General features: G+C 38.9%; 1 protein-coding gene across 1 annotated transcript in view; it reads right to left on the reverse strand.

Annotated features, from left to right (window-relative positions):
• The window catches only part of LOC126428215 (aminopeptidase Ey-like), a 265,785-nt gene that overhangs the window by 140,912 nt on the left and 97,342 nt on the right, over positions 1 to 27,531 (reverse strand). The window contains exons 6-8 of the mRNA XM_050090131.1: positions 21,003 to 21,196; positions 12,476 to 12,551; positions 9,917 to 10,075 (exon numbers count right to left, since the gene is read on the reverse strand). Coding sequence (XP_049946088.1) covers positions 9,917 to 10,075; positions 12,476 to 12,551; positions 21,003 to 21,196 — 429 coding nt within the window. The remainder of the gene's footprint in view (positions 1 to 9,916; positions 10,076 to 12,475; positions 12,552 to 21,002; positions 21,197 to 27,531) is intronic.

The following is a 27,531-nucleotide window of genomic DNA, read 5'->3' on the forward strand; positions in this document are numbered from 1 at the left end:
CTACAACTTTCCTTAGAAGGTAGATTGGAGAAAGCAAAGCTATGTTTACAGCATTCATAGATTTAGAGAAAGTTTTTGAGATGAAATTCTGTAGGTAGTAGGTTAAAATATAGGCAGCAAAAGGTTATTCATTACTTGGTCAGAAGTCAAGCTGCAGTTACAGAAGTTGACAATTGAGAGAGGCCAGGTCGAAGCCTATCCAGTCATGTTGTTCATTATGTACATGAGCTGTGGAGATAATGAAGGAGAAATTTGGAAAGGAAGGAGAAATTTGGAAAGGAAGGAGAAATTTGGAAGGGAAATAAAGTTCAAAGAGGAGAAATAAAAAAATATGAGGTTTAGTGATGACACTGTAATTCTATCAGACATGAAAAGAAGTTGTCAGATGAACATCAACGAGACATATGTAATTGAATGTTATCAGATAAAATATGAAATCACACACACACACACACACACACACACACACACACACACACACACACACACACAGCTTTGGGTGCCTGTTTGGCCGAAAGCTTTATGTGACAGTCTTCTGTTGTGCTTATCTGCTACTCAGCATCTCCGCTATAAGGTGAGTAGCAACTATCCTTTTTCCATTGTTCAAATAAAATCAGAGTATGGCAAGGGAATTAGACTAGGAAATGAGATACTGCATGTTGCAGATGAGTATTGCTGTATGGGCAGCAAAACAACTAATAATGTCCAAAGAAGAGAAGATGTACATGGCAAATTGGTAATAAGAAAAACAGTTCTGAAAAAAAAAGAAATTTGTTAACATCAAATTTAAATGTTAGGAATTCTTTCCTGAAGGTATTTGTCAGAAGTGTAGCCTTGCATTGAAGTGAAACACGTACAATAGACAGCAGCTTTTTAAATGTGGTGCTACAGAAGAATGTTGAATGTTAGTTGTACAACTGAGTAGCTAATGAGCGGGTACTGAAATGAATTGGGGAGAAAATAAATTTATAACATAGCCTGAAATGACAGGACACATCCTGAGGCATCAAGGGATCACCAGTTTGTAGGGACAGGAAAATTTTGTGAAAATAATAATGCAAAAAAATGTGCAAAAAATGGGCAAAATCAGGAGATTTTAGTGAAATAACATGAAATCGCCTTTTTTATGAATCATCATGAAATCTGTCATTTTCCTGTACAAATAAATGTTCTTAAGCAGAGGACAAGTATTCCTAACTGATAGTTATTGAAGGCTGAAATTGCATTTTGCCTTCTTTTTGCCTCAAAGCTGACATTTATGCATAATCTTAAAATGATAGTTCATTTCCCATGTTATGCACTGTGATGTGACATCAAAAACAGCACCAAAATTGGCAAAAAAATAACATAAACTGGCTAAAAAGTAACACTGCAGTTGGCACAAAATAACACTGCAATTAGCTTAAAATAGCTCCAGAATTGAAAAAAATAAACCACAAAACTGGAAAAATACCACCAAAGTTGGAAAAAAATACTATAAAAACTGGAAAAAGCACAAAAACACAAAAAGATAAAATCTAAGTTGGCAAAAAAACAGTAAAATTGGCAAAAACAGTAAACTGGTAGCTAAACAGCAGTGAATTTGGCACGAAATAGCACTAAAATACCCCCTTAATTTGGCAAAAAATAATTCTGAATTCATCAAAAAAGTCAAAAAACCAAATCTGGTAAAAAATAATACAAAATTTGCATAATATAAAATAATTTTTCCTGTCCCTACATTTTGGGTAATGGAGAGAAGTGGAGGGTAAAAACTGTACACGGTGACCAAGACTCAAATACAGCAACCAGTTCAAATGGGTGTAGGTTGCAGTAGTTATTCAGAGATGAAGAGGATTGCTTAGGATGGACTTTTGTGGAGAGCTGCAGCAAACCAATCTTTATTCTTAATACGACAACAGCAGCATTCATATTGTAAAAAAGTCACTTCTGTTGTAGCTGGACAATGCGGTTCTTTCTGTCTAAAATGGATTTCCTTTTATCAATATCTCAACTAACAAATTCGCCAAGATCTCCAGTTGTACTGGAGGTTTTTACAAAACCATTTCAAATGGTGCAGTCAAAAACACACGGCCAGTAGCTCTAACATTGTATTTTGCTTTGCATACGTACTATTGCTCAATCACTGCCACTGAGAGAACATACATATGACACTTCAGAAAGTGTAGTCACTAATATGTAACAGCATGCATATCGACTTCCCATTACACATTAAATTCAAGGGATTGATACATAAATTTCTGTCCTCTTCTTTCTAAACTTATGTAATTTACTTTGAAACATCTCAGTATATATGCTAGAGTGTTATAGAAGTAAGAACCAATGCCACCTGTTATTGGTGTGTGGAACTCTTTCAGTTTTTTATTGTCTGTGCAGAATTGTAATTTTAATTACTTCTTGTCTGCTTTTCAATGATTCACTTTCACTTGCCCTATTAAAGCTTTAAATGGTATACAAATATAACATATCACACAAAATAAAGTATTTATTTGGAATCATTTTGTTAATCATGAGAGAGCTGCACTAGCTAGAGCACCAACAGATTTTGTCTTCAAGTGAGAGGATGTAATAGTCAGTAGTCCACAGAGTCTGTGAATGGCAATAGTGTGCAGTGGCAGTGCTAAAAGAGATTTAGTTCATTGTAAATAAAGTTACATGAAGAAAGACATTCAATGCCAAGGAGTATTAGCCACAAAATTTCACTGGTGGTACTGAGAGAGATGAAAATGCCAGGCCACCACTAAAATTATGATAACTATTACAACAATGAGTGAACCTGACATCACAGATAAATACAGCAAACTTTGTTAAGTGCAGTTCTTGAGATTTAGTGAACAGTTTTAATTTTCAAAATTAACTGTTATGAGTAATAAAAACGTAATTCAGAATTTTAATGATTGCTCTAAACATCATGAAGAAATTAGATCAATGGTGAAATATTAGAACTATAACCAAAAATATTTTCTGCATTAAAATGAAATTATAATTTTGCATGGTGTCATTTAAGTTGATTAGCGATATTTGGAAGCAAAATTCACTTTTGAAGCAACCATGTTTTCAATTCCTGGAATAGTTTCGATAGCTTTTCACATTTTTGATATTACATTTTCAAAATGATTTGCAGTGTTACCTTTACACAGTGCCAGTAGATTTTAATACAAATCGTCAATCAAAATACCGCCAACCCAGCTCAGATCAGATAATTACATTCAACTCATTTGACATGTGTTTATCTGAACTGAAATAAGTCATATGAAATTATATAACTTAAGCTAGGCTGATATGTGCTTGAAATTTTTTTTTTTTGCTGTAACATGAAGCTTAGTGTCCAAATAGCCTACAGTCAATATTCTTACTAAGAAAGATGTTCGTATAGTAATACCTCATGGCTGCATAACAAACTGGATTGTTTATCACCGAAGGATAAAGACAAAGAGTTTGGGCAAACTCTTTGTCTTTAAATATGTCTGCTCGTGTCTGTATATGTGTGGATGGATATGTGTGTGTGTGCGAGTGTACACCCGTCCTTTTTTCCCCCTAAGGTAAGTCTTTCCGCTCCCGGGATTGGAATGACTCCTTACCCTCTCCCTTAAAACCCACATCCTTTCGTCTTTCCCTCTCCTTCCCTCTTTCCTGATGAAGCAACAGTTTGTTGCGAAAGATTGAATTTTGTGTGTATGTTTGTGTTTGTTTGTGTGTCTATCGAACTGCCAGCACTTTCGTTCGGTAAGTCACCTCATCTTTGTTTCTATATATAATTTTTCCCACGTGGAATGTTTCCCTCTATTATATTAAAGATGACGTAAGTTAAACAGACAGTTTCCTTCTTTTACATTCCTAACTCTGTCCAAATCATATTCACCTTTTTGTGCTATTATAGGAGCACTTTTCAATCTAGTTCCCAACTTTTACTCTACCATAACTGTGACATCAGGCCACCATATCTTGGCAACCAATGTAGAATTCTGTTTTACTGTCTTTCGAACCCTACTGCTCAAGTCGGGCATCAATTTTCTTACTCGTCTATGGTTACCTGCCTGGTGTGGTTGAACCTGTCCCATACAGGTTACTGTGTTCTCAGAACACAGAAGCCTCACCACCAAGACAAGGTGACATGACTGCGGGAGTTTTTTTTAATTGATGGTTTTTATTTTTTATGATTTATTTTATATTTTTAAATTGTGTTTCGTCTTTGTTTTTTATGTTTTTTTTATTTCATAGTTAAATACATTTTATTCATATCCACATGAGGCTATATAGGGTAACTATATGAAAAATAACTGTAAATACTTAATACAGTGCACACAATAAATCAAACATGAATAAAATATTGAAAGAAATAGTAACTGCTGTGCAAAGTTTATGATGATGATGATAATGTATGTAAGTAGTTAATCATATTATGTAGATAAACTTACGAAATGACCATATTATATACATAAACTTATTTAAAAGTAAAGTATATCACAAGCTGAACGATTTGCACTACAGATAATAAACTGTTGAAAAGCATACATCTTGTTACAATCTCTTATCTTAAAAGTTTTCTCATTGTTTATTTAATATATGCAATAATAAAAAATTGGATATTAAGCAACCACATGAATAATTTTGGTGAGAAATGTTGCAACAAACAATTCACAATTATGTGTATTATTGGCTGAAATAAGTGGAATAACTGCAAAACAATGTATGCATGACAAAATACTATTAACTTTTCAATCTCATAAGAAAATTGTCAAACTTAAGCTTGTTTTGATCAAAAATGAATTTTCCACTAAACAACATAGTAGAGTTTTTGAAGAAAATACAGTAAAACATTTATTATTGGTTAAAAATAAGATGACCTTTTTTCTGACAATTATTTTTATAGCAACTGTTGGGTTAGTTTAATCTTCTGCATGGTCACCAATAAAGCTTTAAATGCTTGAGCAGACAGTGTATCATTTTATAGGGGAATGGCCATAATTCGTGTTTGATATATGCATTGTTCTGCATGTCTGAAGAAGCAACAGATATATGAATTACAGAGACTGAATGATGATTGAATATAATTTTTTTAAAACTTCAGTAATTGTAAAAAAAATCAGCAGAGGAATAATATTTGCTATAATAACTGTATTTCATGAAACAGTCTGTGAGAGCCATGGAGCCAGACAAAAATCTAAATCCAGAACGTTCAACAAATATTTGTCTGAGGAACTGGCAAAATCTGTCCAAGAAAAAGAAATACTAAATTGATCTTTTAATTGCTGCAGGACAGGAAAATATGCTTTTTAGATAATTTTAAGCCATTGGTGAATAATATCTTTAATGAATAAACAACAAAATGATAATCAGCCATAATAACCAGCATTTTTTAATTACCTACATCAAAATGCATCACTTAAAAGGCAACACATTTCTACAAAACATAGTTTCATGTGCAAACACATGATTTTTCACATGTAAAATTTGAACAATGAAACATTTATGCAAATACTCCTCATAACTGACATAAGAATATAGTTTTCATTGTCATCTGTATCACTTTAAAATGCACCAGCAGACAAAAATTGCATAAAACTGGATTTTACATGCTTTCTATGTCCAGTTTTAGACCACTGTATTGTGGCTATGGATAAAGCTTTCACAAAACAACAGGATTCCCATTAATTATATGCATTTGTTTACCTTCCTACACAATTTTAACTGATTGGAAAAAGTTTGAAACATAGAAGGGGCGTGTATAAAAAAGCTAAAAAATAACTTTCTTTTTGCACATAAAATCTGAATGAAGCTAGATTTTTGAAATTGAGTTTTCAGTTTTTTCATAAGAATGCATTTTTTTTATTTATCTGATTCATTTCAAACTGTTTCCATGCATTCCATTCATGTAAGAACGAATTTTATATGCTACCTTTATCTTGACTTTAAAATATCATATCTCAACAGTGGATAAAGGTTATGGGAGAAAAATAATTTTATTTTGACTTCATCCATTTACCTGTGTTAAGTTTAAACCAATACACACTAGTTAAAAGTATAGAAGTGGCACCCTTCCAAAACCTCTGAGAAAAAAAGAGTTATTTAAGTGTATATACTTATATGGATATAGTGTCTGTTCTTTCAGACATGGGTAGTGTGTCTGCCACGTAAGCAGGAGATCCCAGGTTCGAGTCCCGGTTGGGGCACACATTTTCACCTGTCCCCGTTGATATATATCAACAACCGTTAGCAGCTAAAGGTATTAATATAATTCTAATTTTACTTAAGTGTGGTTGTTTTAGCACATAAAATCTGAATGAGGGTAAATGTTTTTACACACAGACTTCAAATGGTGCATATACAAATGGTGCCATTAGCTCAGCATTAATGTCACTCCAATTAAAATCTTTTACAAAAGGAATTAATTTTCACAATCTGCCTGGGCACCGGCACTAGTTTGAAAAGTTTGCAAGCAGCCTTTTCACACATATTTGTTAGGGCACTTTCAGCTGTAATGATTTGCCATTACAAGTAAGGAAACTTAAATTGTACAATTTTGTACCTTTAAAAAACTTTTTGTTATTCATCCTGGTCCATTAAGACTGTATCGCACACTCCATGCTGACATTGTAGTGAATAGTATGCAGCATACTACTCACACTTTGTTAAAAATAAAAACAATGAAGTTAAAAAGCACCTTGTGTAATACACGCAACATTCCACTGATGCTTGTTAGAGATGTTGAACTGCATAACAATGCACATTTGTCCACATGTTTATGTTCACATGACAAGTTAAATACATTATAGATTTACAGTCTTTGAACTACACAGTTCAACTGACTGACAGTAAGGCACAAATAACTGCAGCCCAAGATGGGTCTTACATAGATATCTGAAGACCACGTCACTTATTTGTTTTCCATTTCATTTAAAATTACAAATTTCTGAGTAACGTAATAAGTGTTTATAGACTTCTATAAAGAGTATTTTTTTTGCAATATATTTTATAGCTATGATTTTAGTACTTATATCGATTAGGCAAGTTGAAAATTTGGGCCAACCAGGATTCAAACCCAGATCTCCTGCGTACTAGGCAGATGCACTGACCACTATTCCATCAGGGCGCAGTGTCACTAAAACCACATGGGCTACCCTAGAGCACCTCATATCTGACTCCAATTTTCAACTTTTACCACACACTACTAATGTAGTGTGGTAAAAGCTGAGAATTTGAGTTTGGTGGGAGACGTGCCAGGGCGACCACTCTCTCTGGATGGCATAGTGGTCAGTGCATATGCCTAGTAAACAAGAGACCTGGGTTCAGGTCCTGGTCCAGCACAAATTTTTAACTTACCCCTTTGACATACATCAATGCCCACTGGCACCTAATGTTTTTAATGCCTCTGTGTCATCGGAAATTAATTATGGATCTCATGGAAAACCTAAATCTGTGTCACTTCTCTCAACCATAGCACATGAAATTACAGTCAATAAGAGTGGCTTCATACTCTGGTATGCTTAGAGAACACAGCTAGATGAGGGAGATGTTATATCCTAACCAGTAATGCCACCCGAGCCCGCTGCCAAAAGGTTGGCAGCATCAAAGTCCGGACGCCGTCCGCATAAGCAGCGCCAGCGAGACAGGAAATCGCCGCAAGTCTGCGCGCGCCACCGCTGGCTTCTGGCTTCTTAAGCGCTGGAGTCGCGAGCGCTAGGACAGTTCTGTATTCGCCGCTCAGTTGTATACTCGCCACCGAATTGTGTACTTGCTAGTCAGTCGTGTGTTCATCGCAGCAGAGTTGTTGTTTGTCGTCAGCCGACGTTGACCTAGCCGCTCCGACTCGAATTAGACAGATTTCTGTAGACACGGAGTTCACGACTGTGTTTCTGTATCTTCATTAATAAAGATAAGTACCGACTTTTATTTAATCAGAGTGTTTGGATTTTCATCTTTCTGTTCACTGTTCCAGCGGACCGGTCGGCCCGCTATTAAAAGTGTGGCGGTGACTTCGTAAGCCGTTTCTACAGCGAATTGTTTGTCGCTACGAACGCCGCCACAAAAGGAGATACAGTAGTGATTGCTTGCTTAGTACTGTGCTGTCCTCCTTTGGGATTCCATATAACAGCAATCCTGCACAGAATGGGTCTGACAAGTTCTTGGTAGGTTTCTTGGGGTGAGGGTGGAGGGGGAGGAGGGGAGTTGTCACTAGATGCAATGAACTTCCTATAACTTCCTATAAATTACAGGCCAGCAGTTTGTGTGCATGATACTGGAACCTGACAGCATCTGAGATATGTTCCATCAGGTTCAAATAAGTTGAGTTTGGTGGCCAACGCATCAACATGTATTTACCATCATGCTCCTTGAACCACTGCAGCATGAACCTGGGCTTGCAACAAGGACATTGCTCGAACACACCGTTGCCATTAGGAAAGACATCAAGCGAGTCAGGAAGCACATGGTTTGCAACAATATTCACAAATCCACAGCAGCCACAGTACCTCAGACTACTGTCACATGTTCCAGGGATGCACAGGTGAATTTTGCCCATAGCATAATACTGCCCCCACTGGCCCATATCTGGCGTTCTGTGTGTTTTTGACCAGCCATTCATCTGGATGACAGCATATTCAAAAGAGACCAGAGCGATCCATTCAACCAGATGAGACTTTCCATTGATCCTTGATCTGATCTCAATGACCCTGTGACCATTGCAAATGTAACTGATGATGTCACTGACTCAACATGTGAACAAGTAGGAGTCGTCTACTGCGGAGCCCTATTTTCAACAATGTGGACTGAACAGTGAGCTCCGAAACATTTGTGCCTGCTCCAGCACTGCACTGTGTCATCATCAGATCTGCCACAGATGCTTGACAGAGTGGGGAAGCTCAGGACCTCCACATTCTGTGATGAGGAGTGTACGTCCAACACCTTGCCAGCTACTTGGGATTTCACCATCATTCGACCACTTTCCACAAGTGTTCACGACAGCAACATGCGAACAGCTGACTTCTGAGATGCTCAGTCATTGGCATCAGAGAATAGCATTCCGCTATTTGTAAGGTCAATCATGTCACTGGATTTCCTCCACTTGCAGTTCATATTATCGCTGGAATGATTTTCCATTTGCCTCTGCTCCACTTATATACTCTCCTCACTGTGTCACATGCAAGCAGTGTGTGTGTGTGTGTGTGTGTGTGTGTGTGTGTGTGTGTGTGTGTGTGTGAGAGAGAGAGAGAGAGAGAGAGAGAGAGAGAGAGAGAGAAATGCAGTAATTAACAAAAACATATTTAAACTAAATGAAATTATTACCATTGTAAACAAAAAATGACATACAAGGACACAATAATATCACCCTTGGTTGACATACACAGTAATCAAAAGAGATACAACAGATGTAAGTCATCAAAAATTCATTTTAAGATCTAAGCCACTCATCATCCTTGTTCAAGCTGTTTCCATATACAAACACTGCCATACCAATCCACCAATACCAAACTGTGTAAAATAGAAAGTTATTTTGTATGAATAAATTACAGGAAGAAGATGTAAATCAAAACATAAATATAATTTGCTAACAGCTCCTCTGCAAGAAAGCTTCAGCATCAGTGATCAAAGGATGGAATCAGAAGCGCTCTCTCTCTCTCACTTAATACACTGTATAAACTGTGAGTGTTTGTCCCTCTGTTTTGTATTAGTTAAATCTGAAGGAGGACATTTTTTGAAAGTTCTACGGTGTTTCAGTTTCATTTGGGGACCTGCTGCCTACCACTCATTCCCTCAACTATACATTGAGGAGCTATTTTTACACCTTGCATTATTTATTAGCTTCTGACTGGAATGAATATATTTAGAATGAAAGAAATGTCACCAAGAGTAATTAATTCAATAAGCAAAACACAGGTACATAAGTTACAGCAACAAATAGAATAAAGTGTAGTACCTGAAACCTGGCTGCACTAGAATTCGTATTTTTACTGGATCTGCACTTCCAGTCACATTTGTAGAGGTAGATGTACCTGGCCGCCATTTTTGCTGTTGAGGAGTTGCAAAACTTGCATTCAAACGTGTTTCCCTGCTCTGCTGAACAGTTCCCAAATGCCTGGAACAGTGAAAACATTTAAATCATAACAGAAAACCATGCACCAATATTTCTATAACACATTTCAGTTCTCTAAATTTGCTTCTGCATCTACATGACTACTCTGCAATACAGACTTAGGTGCCTGGCAGAAGGTTCATCAAACTGCTTTCACACTATTCCTCTACTGTCTCAGTCTCAAGAAGTGGGCAGGAAAAACAAACACTTAAATTTTTCCATTTTATTGTCATGATCATTTCTCCCAATGTAGGTGGGCACCACTAAAATATTTTCACTTTCAGAGGAGAAAGCTGGTGATTGGAATATCGTACAAAGATCTTGCCACAGTAAAAAATGCCTTTATTTCACTGACTGACACCCCAACTCATGTAGTGCCTTTGTGAAATACTCTCCCCTATTTCATGATAGTGCAAGATGAACTGCACTTCTTTGAATTTTTTTCAATGACCCTCAATCCTATCTCCTAATGATCCCACACAGTGCAGCAGTACTCCAGAAGAGGATGGACAAGCATAGTGAAGGCAGTCTCTTTAGTAGATTTGTTACATCGTCTATGTGTTTTGCCAATGAAACACAGTCTGTGGATCATCTTCCTCACAACATTTTCATGTGATGGTTCTTTGGGTTAATGCACAATTTCGTAGTGTTTTTCCATAAGCTTAATAAACACAACAGATACACATAACAGAGACCTTAGTCATCAATGATATATTCTCCTTCACTATTTACAACAATCTTACAATGCTGAGCTAACTTTTCCATGCCACGACTGTAGAAATAACATTGTTTTGGGGCAGCAAAACCTACATTGAGCTACATTTGGAGCACATTTTCATACAGAAAGGAAGTTCCTTGAATGCTGGTTGACAGAGAGCAGAGAAGGTGAAAATGCAAGCAGGCATTATCATGGAGTAGCATCACTTCATGCAGTCTTTCTGATCGTTTTTCTTGGACTGCATCTGCAAGACATCTCAGTTGCCGGCAATAGTATCAGTAGTGGTGGTTACACCTCAGTGAAGCAATTTGTAGCACACCATAGCATCGCCTTTCCACCAGACGAATAACACTATCTTTTGTGGATGCACGGAGGTCCTTGTACAGGTGTTGCTGCTTTGTTTGGGCTCAGTCATTCCTTTCTTTTCCTTATCTTAGCATAAAGACACCATTTTGCATCATCAGTAATGATACAGGATGATAATGGTAAGTGTTGGTCATGAGCCAGCTGATGATGAGCTAGCAGAGATGCACATATGGCCACCTGCTAAATTTTGTGATTTTTGGCTTAGAGCATTTCATACCCAAACACCCAATTTTTTAACCTTCCCCATTGCAAGGATCACAGCTCACCACATTTTCCAGTTCTCGAGTATACTGACTATTGTGGATTAATGTGTTTAGATGATCTTAATTAAACTCCAAAAACAAAAATATTCCACATTGTTTGTACTGAATTTCCTCACATTGCATCTTATTCCATTTAGTTTTGAGCTTCCTGCAGCATTCATTGTAAGAATTTGAGCACAGTGATCACTAATACATACAGTCAAAGTTGTGTGTTCCCAGGATTTTAAGAGCAGAACATTCATTCTTTGGAAGATATAGTACTCTCTGAATTCTAGAAGGTTAATGTAGGGAATAACTTTATCTATCATGCAGTCAGATATCTATTCAAGGTCAACACAGGCAGTTGATAAAGTACACTATCCCCACAAACTACTACTAGAGTTTTGTGCATTTCAGTGCATGTTTTTCCCCACAAACTTTCAATTTTGTTGTAAGAGCACTCTTTACTATGTGTGATATGAGCTGACTCATTTTCCACCTACATATTAAGTCACAATATCCCACTCAAAACAAGTGGTGATAGCTCAAAGTCTGGCCACAACTTACACTTCATGTGCGATGTCCATGTGCACTATGCAGAAGTTTTTAAATGGCCTTCATATATGAATCAGTTATGGACCTGTAGATGAGCATTAGGTTCCACAAGATGTGTGTAAGAAATGCATGATCATATTGTCCATGCTGCATTAAAACTACATAAATTTCTGGGGAAAAATAGTTCGTCCAGGTTGTGAAAGGAAAACTGACGGTCTGTTTGGAGTATTGCCAGACAAAAGTGCCAGTCACTGTATGAAGTATATAAAGAAAACTATGACGACTGTTTAACCGACACTGGACATCTGGTGCATGACAGCACACCACTTATAATAATAGCAGGGGTCCAGCATTGCTGTCTCAATCCCTCTCATTTCCAGAGACAAACAACAGCTGACACCATAGCATCAGTTTCCCTTGGTCAGTGATACAAATGCATGACAAAATATTAGTTTTAAAATCTGCTACCTAAAAATAATAATAATCGCTGTTTCCAATAAGGGATATATTCTAAGGGCTTACCTTTCTTGGCCCCTGATGTCTGGTTTGTGTGGTTCATGACCTAATGCAGAAACTCTGCTTCTTCGCTTTGGGACCACTGAAATATAAATATGTGATATCAAGGAATAACATGCTATTTCTAAATTGTATATTATAAAGTAATGCAATACAATATGAATAATATAATATAATAACATACACTGGTGGGAAAAAAAAACAACAATGAAAATAACGTAAAGTAATGAAATTTCAAGATTCTATTTGTCTAGGTAACATATTTAAGTGACTAGCTCTGCAAGATCACATGTTAATGTGCAAGATAAGCCACCACAAATGCGAAATACTGGTAATATTCATAACCAATGCAATTGCCGGACTGTTCAGACATTTGCAAACATGTATGCATTGTATTGTACAGGTGCCAAATGTCAGTTTGTGGGATGGAGTTCCATGACTGTTGACTTGGTTGGTCAATACAGAGATGGTTAGTACTGTTTGTGGATGTCACTGGAGTTTTAATCTGTTGATGTCCCATTGTGTTCGAGTGGATACAGATCTGGAGATCGAGCAGGCCAAGGCAAAATGTTGACACCCTGTAGATCAAGCTGGGCTACAACAGCAGTATATGGGCAAGCATAGTCCTGCTGGGAAACATTCCCTGAATGCTGTTCAATCTCAGCACAACAGGTCAAATCACCAGACTGATGTACAAATTTGCAGTCAGGGTTCAGGGAATAACCACAATAGCGCCCCTCATGTCATATGAAATCATACCCCAGGCCATAACTCCAGGTGTAGGTGCACTGTGCCCAGCATACACACAGGTCGGTTGCAGGCCCCGCAACTGGCTCTCTGCTAATTAACACACCAACATCACTGGCACCCATGTAGAACCAGCTTTCATCAGAAAACACTGTAGGCCTCCATACTGCCCTCCAATAAGCTCTCACTTGACACCACTGAAGCCACAAATGATGGTGCTTTAGGTCAGTGCATTGCATGCAACAAGGCTTTTGGCTCAGAGCTGTCCTTGAAGGAACAGATTTGTAACCGTTCACTGTGTCACTCTGGTGCCAACTGCTGCTCAAATTGCTGCTGCAACAGAGCCGTACGCCGAACACAAAGCCGTTTCCTCTTCTTGTGACCATACATTCCTCAGACCAACATTGCCGGCAATCGTGTATAGTGGCTGCATTCCTGCCAAGCCTTTCTCAAGTATTGCAGAAGAAACATCCAGCTTCTCACGGCCCCATTACATGAATGCGTTCGAACACAGTGAGGTGCTGACAATGGCATCTTTGCCATCTTAAAGGCATTCTTGACTGACATCAACTTTCCACATCCTCAAATGTAACTAATGCTCTTGACTGATATGTATTTAAAGGAAACCAGATTTGCATCCTCATACTGGTGCTACTAGTGCCACTCTTACGTGACTTTTGCAAATCCTGAATAGACATCATCTTTCAGATGTACAAACACTCCCACCAAACTCATTTATGTTGCACAACTCCTTCATAGTGTTGTGATTTTTTTTTTCCACCAGTGTAAATTGTATAATAGAAGCAATATTATACTGTCTATAAAACACAGTGAGCATGAGGCATTCAAGAAAGAACAACGTTTGGATGGCTGACGGCCCCCACCATTCAACTCAGTGAAAAATCAATTGCAAAGTAACTTTAATTGGGGTATATAAACAGTAATGGCAATACTTATAAGTAGAGAGAGTTTTCAATAAGTGCAATGAAATTAAGATATTTAAAATTCTGAAGAGAATGAGATAAAATCCCCAAACACATGATAATCTACTCCACCTGTTCAACTTACATTCGAAAGAACTCAGGATGGCAACAGTTTCAAATTCCTTTGACATCAAGGTCATCAGATAAAGATAAAGTGAACAATCCACCCTTTTCTTATCACACGAGCCATGCCAGCATGTGCCAAAAGTAGTAAATCATATGGTAGAAGAAGAAGGAGATTAATGTCTTACATCCTGTTGACAACGAGGTTGTTACAGATGGAGCACAAGCTCGGATTAGGGAAAGGGAAGGAAATTGGCAGTGCCCTTTCAAAGGGACAGTCCTGGCATTTGCCTGAAGCAATTTAGGGAAATCATGGAAAACCTAAATCAGGATGGCTGGACATAGCTTTGAACTGACATCCTCCCGAATATAAGTCCAAATCGTGTGGTAAATTAGGAATTGAACTCTGTCCCACCTGAACAACAACCTGCTTCCTTAAAAACTGTGACATTATATTTCATAAAAACTGAATCAGAGTAATGAAAGAGTATAATCAACAAAGACTAGATTGCATGAGGAATGTTGTGAGGTAGGCCAACAGTGTCAAGGAAATTATGAACAAACTGGAAAATAAGTCTCGAAAACAAACAAATTGCAAACAGAACAAAATTATAGTAATGCTAAGAATCACAGGTAACATAATACTTTGGGTCAAAAGTAGTGAAGCCTTAGAACACCTGTCAATTACAGTTAAGTAATACAGCATCCTGTTGTGCAACAGAATAGCAACTCCAACTGTGATATTCACATATGAGAAAATATGGAGAATTTTCAGCTTTAACTCATTCATTCACCTGCCTCTGTGGCATAATAATTCAATACAATATGTGAAACTCCTCACTGATATCCCGGCTCACATTTGAGAGTAGTGCCCCATTCTTACTTGCACAGATCAAAATCCATCTCCAACCACATCTACTCTACAAACCTCTATAAAGTGCTTGACATTGTACCATGTATTTGGTTTTCTCCAAGTTTCATTCACATATACAGTGAGGAACAAATTATTGTTTAAATGTGTACTATTAATATGCAACTACTGCCGTAAGTACATTTTTCACAGAATAATTTTCATACGAGGAATTTAGCTATATTAATACAACTGCTACTGTAGTACTTTAAATTATTTACAGAGGAGCAGAGTATAAACACAGAACAAATGTCACATCATTAGTTTAGCTCAGCTCAGGCAGGAGACGACTTTAGATCCTGGAAACATGCTACACAAGTAACGATGCAAATAAAAATATTCCTGTTTCAGTTCATTTGCAAGTTACATTGAACCTTCTTTAAAAATTCACAACAGACAAACATACCACTAATAAGTGAGGCAAAGAGTGATTCACACTAAGAGATACTGAGCAGTAGTAACACGATACTGAACTGTGAGGTCACATCCGTGATTATATTTATAATCTTTTAACAATCTATACATTTCTCAATTTGTTAAAAATTGTTATTATAATTAGTTTACCACACTCTATCAATCTTTTAATAGACTTCTTGCACAAATTATGTAACATTTTTGTCTCATTGTGTTAACATTAACCCAGGACGTGAAAGCAAAATTTGCAGTCTGTGGGGAGTATTATCAGGTAAGTGCTGATCACTGTTTGACGTATTGTCAAAGACAAATAACGGTCACTGTTTGACACTGGACGTTTGGTGCACAGCAGCACAGCACTTGTAATACCACCAGAGGGTCCAGTGTCGCTATCTCCATCTCTCTCATTTTCAGAGACAAGTCCAACAGTTCGTATCCAAGCTTCAGTTGCACCTGATCAATAATACAACTACCATAAAATTGTGACCAAAAGCACAGTGAACCACCTTCTGACAGAATATGCAGCTGGACATGATATGCACAATTTCAATGCCTACTTCATAACCTGGACCATCTGGGCCCTCCCTTCGGTCACCAGCTTTTCTAAATAGTGCAGATGGGAGTTATCCTTACAATACATTCTCTGCTCCCAAAATTACTCCAGCCTCAATCCGTGGTAATCTACTGTCCCTACACCCCCGCTCTCCCCCAAAAATTTCCGCCCCCTTTGTCCTATCAGCTCTGCCCAGTTCACATCGCCCCACTCTCACTGTGCACAGCACTCGGCCAACACACCCACCAGTCTTTTCCCCTCTTTGCTCCTCTCCTTTTCCACTCCTATTCTCCCACTGCCCTCCCTCACTGCCCTCTGGTGTTGTATCTCACAGCCTTACCCTGCTGCCTTCTACAGTAGCCCCTGCGTGCTCCTCTGGACAGAACTCTTCTCTCTCTTCATCCATACACTACTTGCCCCCGCCCTTCCATTCCCTGCCTCACTCCAGACTGCTGCTTTTGTTCAACATAACAGTTTCAGTCTGGCCAGACCGGACAGCAATAGTGGTTATTTGTGTGAGGTGTGCCTGATTAAGCGAATGTGTGTAAGTTTTTCTTTTCTTTTCTGAAGAAAGCTTTGGACAAAAGTGCAGCATGTAACAGTCTTTTCATCTTCACGGTGAGTAGCAATCTGTTCTTTCCATTGTTTGGCTTTTACCTAATGGCTTTTCTTACATCCCACAAATCTGTGATGCTTTCCTCTGTTGTTATTCTTTAATGCATTACTCTACTCACTGTCCATTCTTTCTCTTCATTCCCTCATGTTTTCCATCACCTTCCAACAGCACATGCTCTGACATTAGAGCCACACTCTATCAACTATCCTGTCTGTGCGCAACACATGGCTACGTGATTGTGTGAATTGTTGGTGCCGCTGCTCATGCCCCAAATTCTTCTTGCCAAGAATTGTAATTACTCTTTTTGACCTCATTTCTTCACACCTTGTTGCATGTTTTTGTGTGATAGTTTCCACACCTACCTGTGCCATACAAACTTGTGAACCTTGACCTAACTAATCTCTCCCCCCCACCCTACATCTCTTCCCTTATCCCAAAATCCACATATTTCCATATCTCATCTGTTCTGTACTCCTCATGTTTTTGTACTTTTTAAAGTATTTTATTTGTGTCTATATTTACTTATTTGTGTGCACATTTACTTATTTGTGTGTATTTTTAAATTATTTTCTGTATATTTTTTTTATATATTTTTTTATGTATATTTTTAAATAACTGTGTGTATTTTTACATATTTGATCGTGTTTTTGCGTGTCTTTTATGTATTTTTATGCATCTTTCTGTGTTATCCAGCTCCCCTCACCCTAGTCTTACCCCTACCAACATCCAAACAGTCCCAATGGTTTACAATGGCAAGCTCTACTACAGAAGTAGTTCACCAGGTCATTAGATCTTTCAACACAAGTCGAGTAATTCATTACAGCAGATTACTGCTCTAGACCAGAACATGATCAGTCTCATCCCACCAGACATATCCATACTCACCTTGCGAACATACTGTGGATGTGTGGTATGTGATCCCACTCAGATATGAGCAATTCCTGAATGGAAGAGACTCATGTGATCTACAACTAACACGACTAATGGTGAAAAAAATGCAATAACTTTCTGGTCATTCATTAATTCACCAAGTGACTGCAACACACTTACATGGCTTTAAAATATGCTGTCAACGAAAGAGGGCAACAAGATGCCATGTTTACCAATCCAATCACTTTCCCACAAATGCTAATTAGGTCACTGACAACATCACATTTAAAAATTAAAACACTTCACAGCCACTGTTTATAGGAACATTTTTTACATAAAAGCTCGCTGAACAACTGCAAATAAGCACTCATTTAACAAACTGAAAATAACTTCGCTATATAAACATAACATCAGTGAAGTCATTTTGTCTACTCACATACAAGAACTGGACAAGACATGCTGGGGAGGTACAGTCTGTCTGTAAAGTGAGGAATGCTCATGGTGGGGGAAGTTGCGTTTCTCTGATGAAAGCTGCAATTGCCATTACAGAATAGTACGAATAAATTTCTCCCTCTAGGAGTGTAGCACAGTGCTCAGAGATTTTCACATATTCTGTCCATAATTGTTTCTTGCATTAATATTAGAAGTCTCTCATATCTGTATTCCATGTAGTGTTAACAGTGTCTGCACGAAAAAAAAAAAAAAAAAAAAAAAAAAAAAAAAAAAAAAAAAAAAAAAAAAACTTGTCTGAGTGTGTCTGTTCCCAGCATTGCTAGTAATTGATAAGGGACATTGCAGAAGGGTTGATATAACTTTTTCTTGGTCCTTTATTACTGTACCACTACTGCTTTGTGGTGCTAAAAGCCACATTTTCAGGTGACATATGATTAAAATATTAGATCAGAAAAAGCTTGGAATCATTTTTACCAACATTCATTGTCCGTCAAAACAAAATGCCGCAAAAAGACAGTATGTCACAGATTAAAAACAGCCATATACCAATATAGTGGATGGGTCCGTTTCTCCGATCTACACTACTGGCCATTAAAATTGCTACACCAAGAAGAAATGCAGATGATAACCCGGTATTCATTGGACAATTATACTAGAACTGACATGTTATTACATTTTCATGCAATTTGGGTGCATAGATCCTGAGAAATCAGTACCCAGAACAACCATCTCTGGCCGTAATAACGGCCTTGATACGCCTGGGCATTGAGTCAAACAGAGCTTGGATGGTGTGTACAGGTATAGCTGCCCACGCAGCTTCAACATGATACCACAGTTCATCAACAGTAGTGACTGGCGTATTGTGACAAGCCAGTTGGTCGGCCACCATTGACCAGACGTTTTCAGTTGGTGAGAGATCTGGAGAATGTGCTGGCCAGGGCAGCAGTCGAACATTTTCTGTATCCAGAAAGGCCCGTACAGGACCTGCGACATGCGGTCATGCATTATCCTACTGAAATGTAGGGTTTTGCAGGGATCAAATGAAGGGTAGAGCCATGGGTCGTAACACATCTGAAATGTAACGTCCACTGTTCAAAGGGCCGTCAATGCGAACAAGAGGTGACTGAGACGTGTAAACAATGGCACCCCATACCATCACGTCGGGTGATATGCCAGTATGGCAATGACGAATACATGCTTCCAATGTGTGTTCATCGCGATGTCACCAAACATGGATGCAACTGTCATGATGCTGTAAACAGAACCTGGAATCATACGAAAAAATGACGTTTTGCCATTCGTGCACCCAGGTTCATCGATGAGTACACCATCGCAGGCACTGCTGTCTGTGATGCAGTGTCAAGGGTAACCACAGCCATGGTCTCCGAGATGATAGTCCATGCTGCTGCAAACATCGTTGAACTGTTCGTGCAAATGGTTGTTGTCTTGCAAACGTCCCCATCTGTTGACTCAGGGATCGAGACGTGGCTCCACGATCCGTTACAGCTGTGTGGATAAGATGCCTGTCATCTCAACTGCTAGTGATACGAGGCCATTGGGATCCAGCACGGCGGTCCGTGTTACCCTCCTGAACCCACTGATTCCATATTCTGCTAACAGTCATTCAATCTCGACCAATGCGAGCAGCAATGTCGCGATACGATAAACTGCAATTGTGATAGGCTACAATCCGACCTTTATCAAAGTCGGAAACGTGATAGTACGCATTTCTCCCCCTTACACAAGGCATCACAACAACGTTTCACCAGGCAACACCAGTCAACTGCTGTTTGTGTATGAGAAATTGGTTGGAAACTTTCCTCAAGTCAGCACATTGTAGGTGTCACCAACGGCGCCAACCTTGTATGAATGCTCTGAAGCTAATCATTTGCATATCAGAGCATCTTCTTCCTGTCGGTTAAATTTCGTGTCTGTAGCACGTCATCTTCATGGTGTAGCAATTTTAATGGCCAGTATTGTACATGGGACCACGTAGAGACAGACTAATTTGTCAGACACCTTGTAGTCGCCTATTGTGATGAAGTGTGGTAGAGAACATGAGTACTTGCCTGCTCATTCTTCAGTTTGCAGACCTATGCTGGAGGGAAGAGCAGGAAGACAATCCAGCAAGCTGCCTTCCCTCACATGCCTCCCCTCCTCCCTCCCATTGCCCCTTCCCACCAACCTACCGCAGCCAGTGAACAGCATTTATCAGTTAAATGGACTCTACTACATTTAGATGTGATGCACACATTTAATATTTGTTCTTAACACAATTCATTTAAAATAACATTAATATTATACCATTAACACACCATTTTAATAAATGTCATTTTCCCCATCACTTGTACTGTGAAAACTATTAGTCCTAGGGAAAAATGAAAGGGACCTTTTCTCCAGGAAATTTAATGTAGTTTAATTTTGTACTGGGAAACATTTTCACTAGAAGCTACAGGTTTTTTTTTTCAGGCAGTCTTTTAAGTATGTTGTTTACGGCAGTCCCTCCTATCACTGTTCAAAAATTTATAACTACATGAATTTTTCTACCCTATTTGATATTTTTGGTTTTTGTTGATTGGGCTAATAGAAATCACAGGGATAAGGTTCCCTGTACAACAGACTGAGCTAAATGTTCAAAACCATTTCTTTCACAGCAACCACTTTTGGGATTTAATTTTACTGCCTTTGAATCTCCACAGAGTCAATTATCTCTCAGAGTGTGAAAATTTTGGCAGTGATGTTGCATCAGATTCCTTGTACAGCACTTTTTAAACATTGCATCCTGTATTCCACAGTGAAAGAGTAAACTTAAAATTTCTTCTCTGATTGTACAATATATAAATGTGCAAATTTACAATATATAAATGCATGGCATGACACAACAAAAGTATGTTGCAGAACTGTGAACATAAATCTATAAATACCTGTATCATTGCAGCTGGAAGATTGGACAGGCTGCCTACTGACACCTAGAGGAGTTTTCTCATTGTTGGTCTCTGGAACAGGTGGTGGTTTTGCCATTTCAAACACCATCTCCGAAAGGGTAAAAGCCACCAGGTATGTGCTCATAGGCAGTGATGTGTCAAAATGATCCACAATCCATCCTGCTTCATTCTCTCTGGTGAGTAATAAAATGTCTCTATTAATAAAAAATAAAGAACAAAAGCGAAGCTGAGCTGTGTCATATCAGTTACACAGAAATGACCTACACAAATCTAGAACATTGTGATACTTCACACTTTTGTTGTGAATCTGCTTAATTGTAAAGTTTTCAGGTCTATTACTGTATTGTATTGCGATCATTGCAGTGTGATGAACTAGTGCTGGTGGCTTTTCCATATTTTCTGTCAGAGTGACACGAGGTAAAGTGCAAACAAAATAACTTGGACAGTACCTGTGTAGAAGTGGGTGGAGGGGAGGGAACAATAGTAGTGGTGAGGCTTCTGTTAACGATTGTCATGAGGTAGGGGAGACGCAGTTCAACAGCTAAAGCCTATGCACGAACACATATCTGCCTTAACTTGTAAGCTACAGCTATAAAGTGTGCAAAACAACTGTATTAACAGGTTATGTGAGCACAATCAGATATAGAAGTTCAGTGTCAATAGTTTCCCTCTAGAAAACTGAAAATGAAATAGTCACATACACAAAAAGTCAATCAAAGCAGAATGAGACCAGCCCTGTGCTGCCACAATGAAATCTCATAAAATAAAAGAAAATGAGGTGTACACTACCAACTGCCACAATACTGACTACATAAAATGAAGAACATGTATAATGTGAAAATTATGTCTCAGACCTCTGACAATCTGTAGCTATGATTTATTCTTATTATAGAATTGATGGGATAACTAAAAATTCTTGCAACTCTCTCAAGCACAGCTTTTACTGAGATATTCGCTTCCACATCAGCCTCTTCCAACAAAAATTTAATGGCATTTCATGCAATCATATACGTCTGATTATAAGCTTTTCCTGCCCCTGTGGAGTGAAGATTTTGGTGCTGTGTTATGTAATAAAGTTCAAAGTATGCAGTTTATCAGGTGACAGTAACCTGAAGCAGCTGCCTCTTTGGAAAGATGTGAGGGAAAGATAAGCACTCATAGTGAGAATGTATTTCTGCACCAGTGCCACATTATTTTTTTGAGAACTTTAAATATGATATTTATGTTGCAATATATTCATGCAGACATGTTTTTTCCTTTGTTTTATGTGTAGTTGACAGGAATGGTGAGACTGTGGTCCTGCCTCATTCATCTGATGCAAACCTACAAAGTGCCAGACAGTGCGATTGTGAGAAGCCGCAAGCTGCTTTGTCAAATTATTCTATGTTCTTTATTCTAAAAATTAAATTGGAAAATAATTATTCACTGTAAACAAATTTTGTAGTGTGATGTAAACAAAATGTTAGAACTCAACTCTCTGTTAGTAGATACAGTTCACGGCTTAGTGTAACATATCACATTGGTGAAGTGATGTGTTTTGCAACATATACAGAACTGACAAATGATGATTGCCACCACACAAGTTTATGTTAGTAACAAGTTCAGAGTGTGGGAGTTTGTTTTCTTGTTTTTATATATAACCTGGTATGAAGGATGCAGCATATCTGCAACCTAGGATAAAGACAGGTGATGTATCATGCTCCACAGCACTCACTGGTTGGTGGTTTATTCTGCGTCATTAGAGTCTGCTTTGGAAATACAGAACATTTCACAGAATGACATCGGTGACAACTGTGGTGACATAATCAATATCTGGAGTGTGTGAGGGGTCATTCTCTAGCTTTTGTTCATCTGATATACACCTTCCATCACAAACTGTCAAGTACAATATATTGGGGAAATAAAATGTTAATTTCATCTTTGTACAAGGAGAAGGTCAGCATAATGTGATTACTGAAGACTTAATGATACACCAATTTGTTGAAAGTAACAATGCTACATTTTTTTGCATTTTACAGCAAAGACGAAGCTGCTACAGATAAGACGTCTGTATCTACACTAAGTTAAAGGATTATTTTCCACTCTGAATCTGAAGTACAGCACGTCAGAATTACAAGTATTAATTTAAATATAGACCAAGAAGTCATTCACAAATTGACTCACACAAGAAGAGGGATGTACCATATCAGTGTTGATGAACAGGTGACAGAACATGATGCGAAAAACTTATTCAAAATAAGTCTGTTGAGAAATTCCACATCTCAAAATTGTCTAAGAAACAAACAATTTTTCTCTTAACAAAAAATCATTCAGCATTTATGTATCATATATAAGTTAACTAATCACCTGTAAGTATGATTACATAATTTTATAACAATACTCGGTCACTTTATTACATAACTCTGTGACAATATTCAATTTTTTTCAGAATAAATTATACAGCCTGAGAATTGTTAACAACATTTTCACTCTCAATTGTCAGTTTTTCTTTTATCAGTACATGGTAGCACTTCCTCTTGAGTTAAGAATGGCTCCACACCTTCCGAACACTGGCAAAATGAGATGAGGGATCTCATCTTGTGAGGAATGTCTGCTACTGATGTCTAAGCTGAGCATACAGCTGATGCAGACAGGACATGGTTCACACCCTACAAAAAGTTCTATGAGGTTTGGATCAGGAGTCATAGCATGTCATAGTAATTTCCAAGGTCACTTGCAAGTGATGTATATTGAGCACATGATTGTCACAGCAATAGATATCAATTTTGTTTACACTCTTGACAACAACAAAGGATGACAGTAATTTAACTTACTCATCATCCAGATCTTCACTATCGACAATTCCATGTGTTGTGTATGCAGCCAGGAACTTTTTTTTGCCATAGCTGGTGTACACTAAAGCTATACCTCTCAGGGAAACTGTGAGAGCCTTGCAAGGAAGCTTTTTGCCAACCAACCACTGAAATATGCACAGTTTGTCACAATCACATAACACACCTCATGACAAAAACCACAGGAATTGCAAACAGTATTTGTAGGTAATGCAATTACTGAAGGAGCAACAATGTACACTCCTGGAAATTGAAATAAGAACACCGTGAATTCATTGTCCCAGGAAGAGGAAACTTTATTGACACATTCCTGGGGTCAGATACATCACATGATCACACTGACAGAACCACAGGCACATAGACACAGGCAACAGAGCATGCACAATGTCGGCACTAGTACAGTGTATATCCACCATTCGCAGCAATGCAGGCTGCTATTCTCCCATGGAGACGATCGTAGAGATGCTGGATGTAGTCCTGTGGAACGGCTTGCCATGCCATTTCCACCTGGCGCCTCAGTTGGACCAGCGTTCGTGCTGGACGTGCAGACCGCGTGAGACGACGCTTCATCCAGTCCCAAACATGCTCAGTGAGGGACAGATCCGGAGATCTTGCTGGCCAGGGTAGTTGACTTACACCTTCTAGAGCACGTTGGGTGGCACGGGATACATGCGGACGTGCATTGTCCTGTTGGAACAGCAAGTTCCCTTGCCGGTCTAGGAATGGTAGAACGATAGGTTCGATGACGGTTTGGATGTACCGTGCACTATTCAGTGTCCCCTCGACGATCACCAGTGGTGTACGGCCAGTGTAGGAGATCGCTCCCCACACCATGATGCCGGGTGTTGGCCCTGTGTGCCTCGGTCGTATGCAGTCCTGATTGTGGCGTTCACCTGCACGGCGCCAAACACGCATACGACCATCATTGGCACCAAGGCAGAAGCGACTCTCATCGCTGAAGACGACACGTCTCCATTCGTCCCTCCATTCACGCCTGTCGCGACACCACTGGAGGCAGGCTGCATGATATTGGGGCGTGAGCGGAAGACGGCCTAACGGTGTGCGGGACCGTAGCCCAGCTTCATGGAGACGGTTGCGAATGGTCCTCGCCGATACCCCAGGAGCAACAGTGTCCCTAATTTGCTGGGAAGTGGCGGTGTGGTCCCCCACGGCACTGCGTAGGATCCTACGGTCTTGGCGTGCATCCGTGCGTCGCTGCGGTCCGGTCCCAGGTCGACGGGCACGTGCACCTTCCGCCGACCACTGGCGACAACATCGATGTACTGTGGAGACCTCACGCCCCACGTGTTGAGCAATTCGGCGGTACGTCCACCCGGCCTCCCGCATGCCCACTATACACCCTCGCTCAAAGTCCGTCAACTGCACATACGGTTCACGTCCACGCTGTCGCGGCATGCTACCAGTGTTAAAGACTGCAAAGGAGCTCCGTATGCCACGGCAAACTGGCTGACACTGACGGCGGCGGTGCACAAATGCTGCGCAGCTAGCGCCATTCGACGGCCAACACCGCGGTTCCTGGTGTGTCCGCTGTGCCGTGCGTGTGATCATTGCTTGTACAGCCCTCTCGCAGTGTCCGGAGCAAGTATGGTGGGTCTGACACACCGGTGTCAATGTGTTCTTTTTTCCATTTCCAGGAGTGTATATTCTTTAATCTAGCAAAAGGCTAAAATAATACTCTGCTGTATCCTCAGTTTACCTCTACCAAGCCACATGTTTTTCCTGATCAAGTTCTTTAGCGACATTTTGTACAATGCAATTGAAATGGGAAATAAACTTTTTTTTTTTTTACTTATGCCTCACCTTGACAATCCATGCAATTCCTAAAACCACAATTTGGCGATAGATGATATTCCCAACAGATGTCTAAACCATTTTCCACAATACACAAGCTCAGAATTAACTCCCATCTAGTAAGAGTAGTGCAAGTGGGCACTGCACAGACTTCATTTCACTAATGTGAAGAGCACATACAGAAGGGACTGCCTCTTGTGACATGTACCGGTCGACTGTTCATCACATAGGGATGTGAGGATACTTTTGACCAGACAGTGTATATGGACATAGTATCCATCAATTTTGTTAAAATTATCAGTATATTTGTATACAAAGAAAACAGAAGGGTTACAAAATATTAATTTCAAAATTGTAGGTAATTAAAAACATGATTGTATAATTTGAATACAGAAAAATATAATAAACTTGTACATTTCAAAAATTAACACACTAATAAGATGTATAGTAAGGTGTATAGTAAGTATTGGATAGTAGGGCAGGCTGAAGGTCAGACACAACTCCAGCAAGACACAAGGGATGATCACTTGTATTATATAACACAAATGTAAACGGGTGCAATAACAACAAGAAAATTACAATAATTGAGAAAAATGGGAAAAACCGCTTGTCTACTAAGAAAATTATAACCTGATCAGACTTTTTAAAGACTAAAATGAAAGTCCTCAGAAAATTAAGCTGCAACAAGAACAGAGGATACTTGTCTCAACATTTAATCGAGGTAAGTATTAAACAGCATTATCCAACATCTGAGAGGGAGGGGGGAAAACCCAAAAAGGAATACAATAGAAGACAAACAGGCATCTTTGAGAGATGAAACAGAGAAAGCAGCAGAGGATCAAACAGACAAGTCCCAGTAGAATCCTACATCTATACATATATCCACAAGCCTCCACTAGGTGGAGGGTGCCTTGTACCACTGTTGTTCCCTTTCCTGTTCCACTTGCAAATGGAGTGAAAGACACATGACTGTCAACATGCTTCTGTACAAGCCCCAACTTATCTTACCTTTGTAGTCCTTATGTAAAATGTACATTGGCAGCAGTAGAACTGCTCTGTAGTCAACTTCAAATGTTGCTTCTCTAAATTTTCTCAATAGTGATTCACATCATGTTCCCTCCAGGGATTCCCATTTCACAAAGTATCTTTGTAATACTTTGTTGATCAGACCTACCAGTAACAGATCTAGCAGCATGCATATGAATTGCTTTGATGTCTTTCTTTAATCCGATTTAGTGGAAATCCCAAACATCTCAGCAGTACTCAAGAATGGGTTGCATTAGTGTTCTGGATGCAGTCTGCTTTACAGATGTAATGCACTATCTTAAAATTCTCCCAATAAACTGAGGTTGACCATTCACCTTTCCTACTACCATCCTCATGTCCTTGCTTTGCAACATTACGCCTAGATATTTTACAGACATGACCATGTCAGCCAGCACACCACTAATTGTGTGTTTAAATATTACAGGATTAAACAATGGAAAATCAAGGATGAATAATAACAATATTACGAAAAGGAGAATTGGTACTCACCATAAAGCATAAGACGCTGAGTCGCACATATGCAAATCACAAAAAGGACAAAATGGATGAAGTATGGGAAAACAGGATGAAACCAGAGGGAGTGGGCCAATAGTGAAAGGTGAAAACCAATTGAAATCGACATGTGAGAACAATGTGATCAAAGAAAAAATAAATATCTGCACTTCAGCATCTCTGCTATATGGTTGGTAGCAATCTATCCTTTTCATAATATTGTCAATATTATAGGACTGTTTTTTCTATCCTTCTGCAGTCATTTCCATTTTTCTTCATTTAGAACAAGCTGCCATTCAAACCAGCAAAGAAGAAATTCTTAGTCA

Source organism: Schistocerca serialis, chromosome 12, assembly GCF_023864345.2.
Source record: "Schistocerca serialis cubense isolate TAMUIC-IGC-003099 chromosome 12, iqSchSeri2.2, whole genome shotgun sequence".
NCBI lineage: Eukaryota > Metazoa > Arthropoda > Insecta > Orthoptera > Acrididae > Schistocerca > Schistocerca serialis.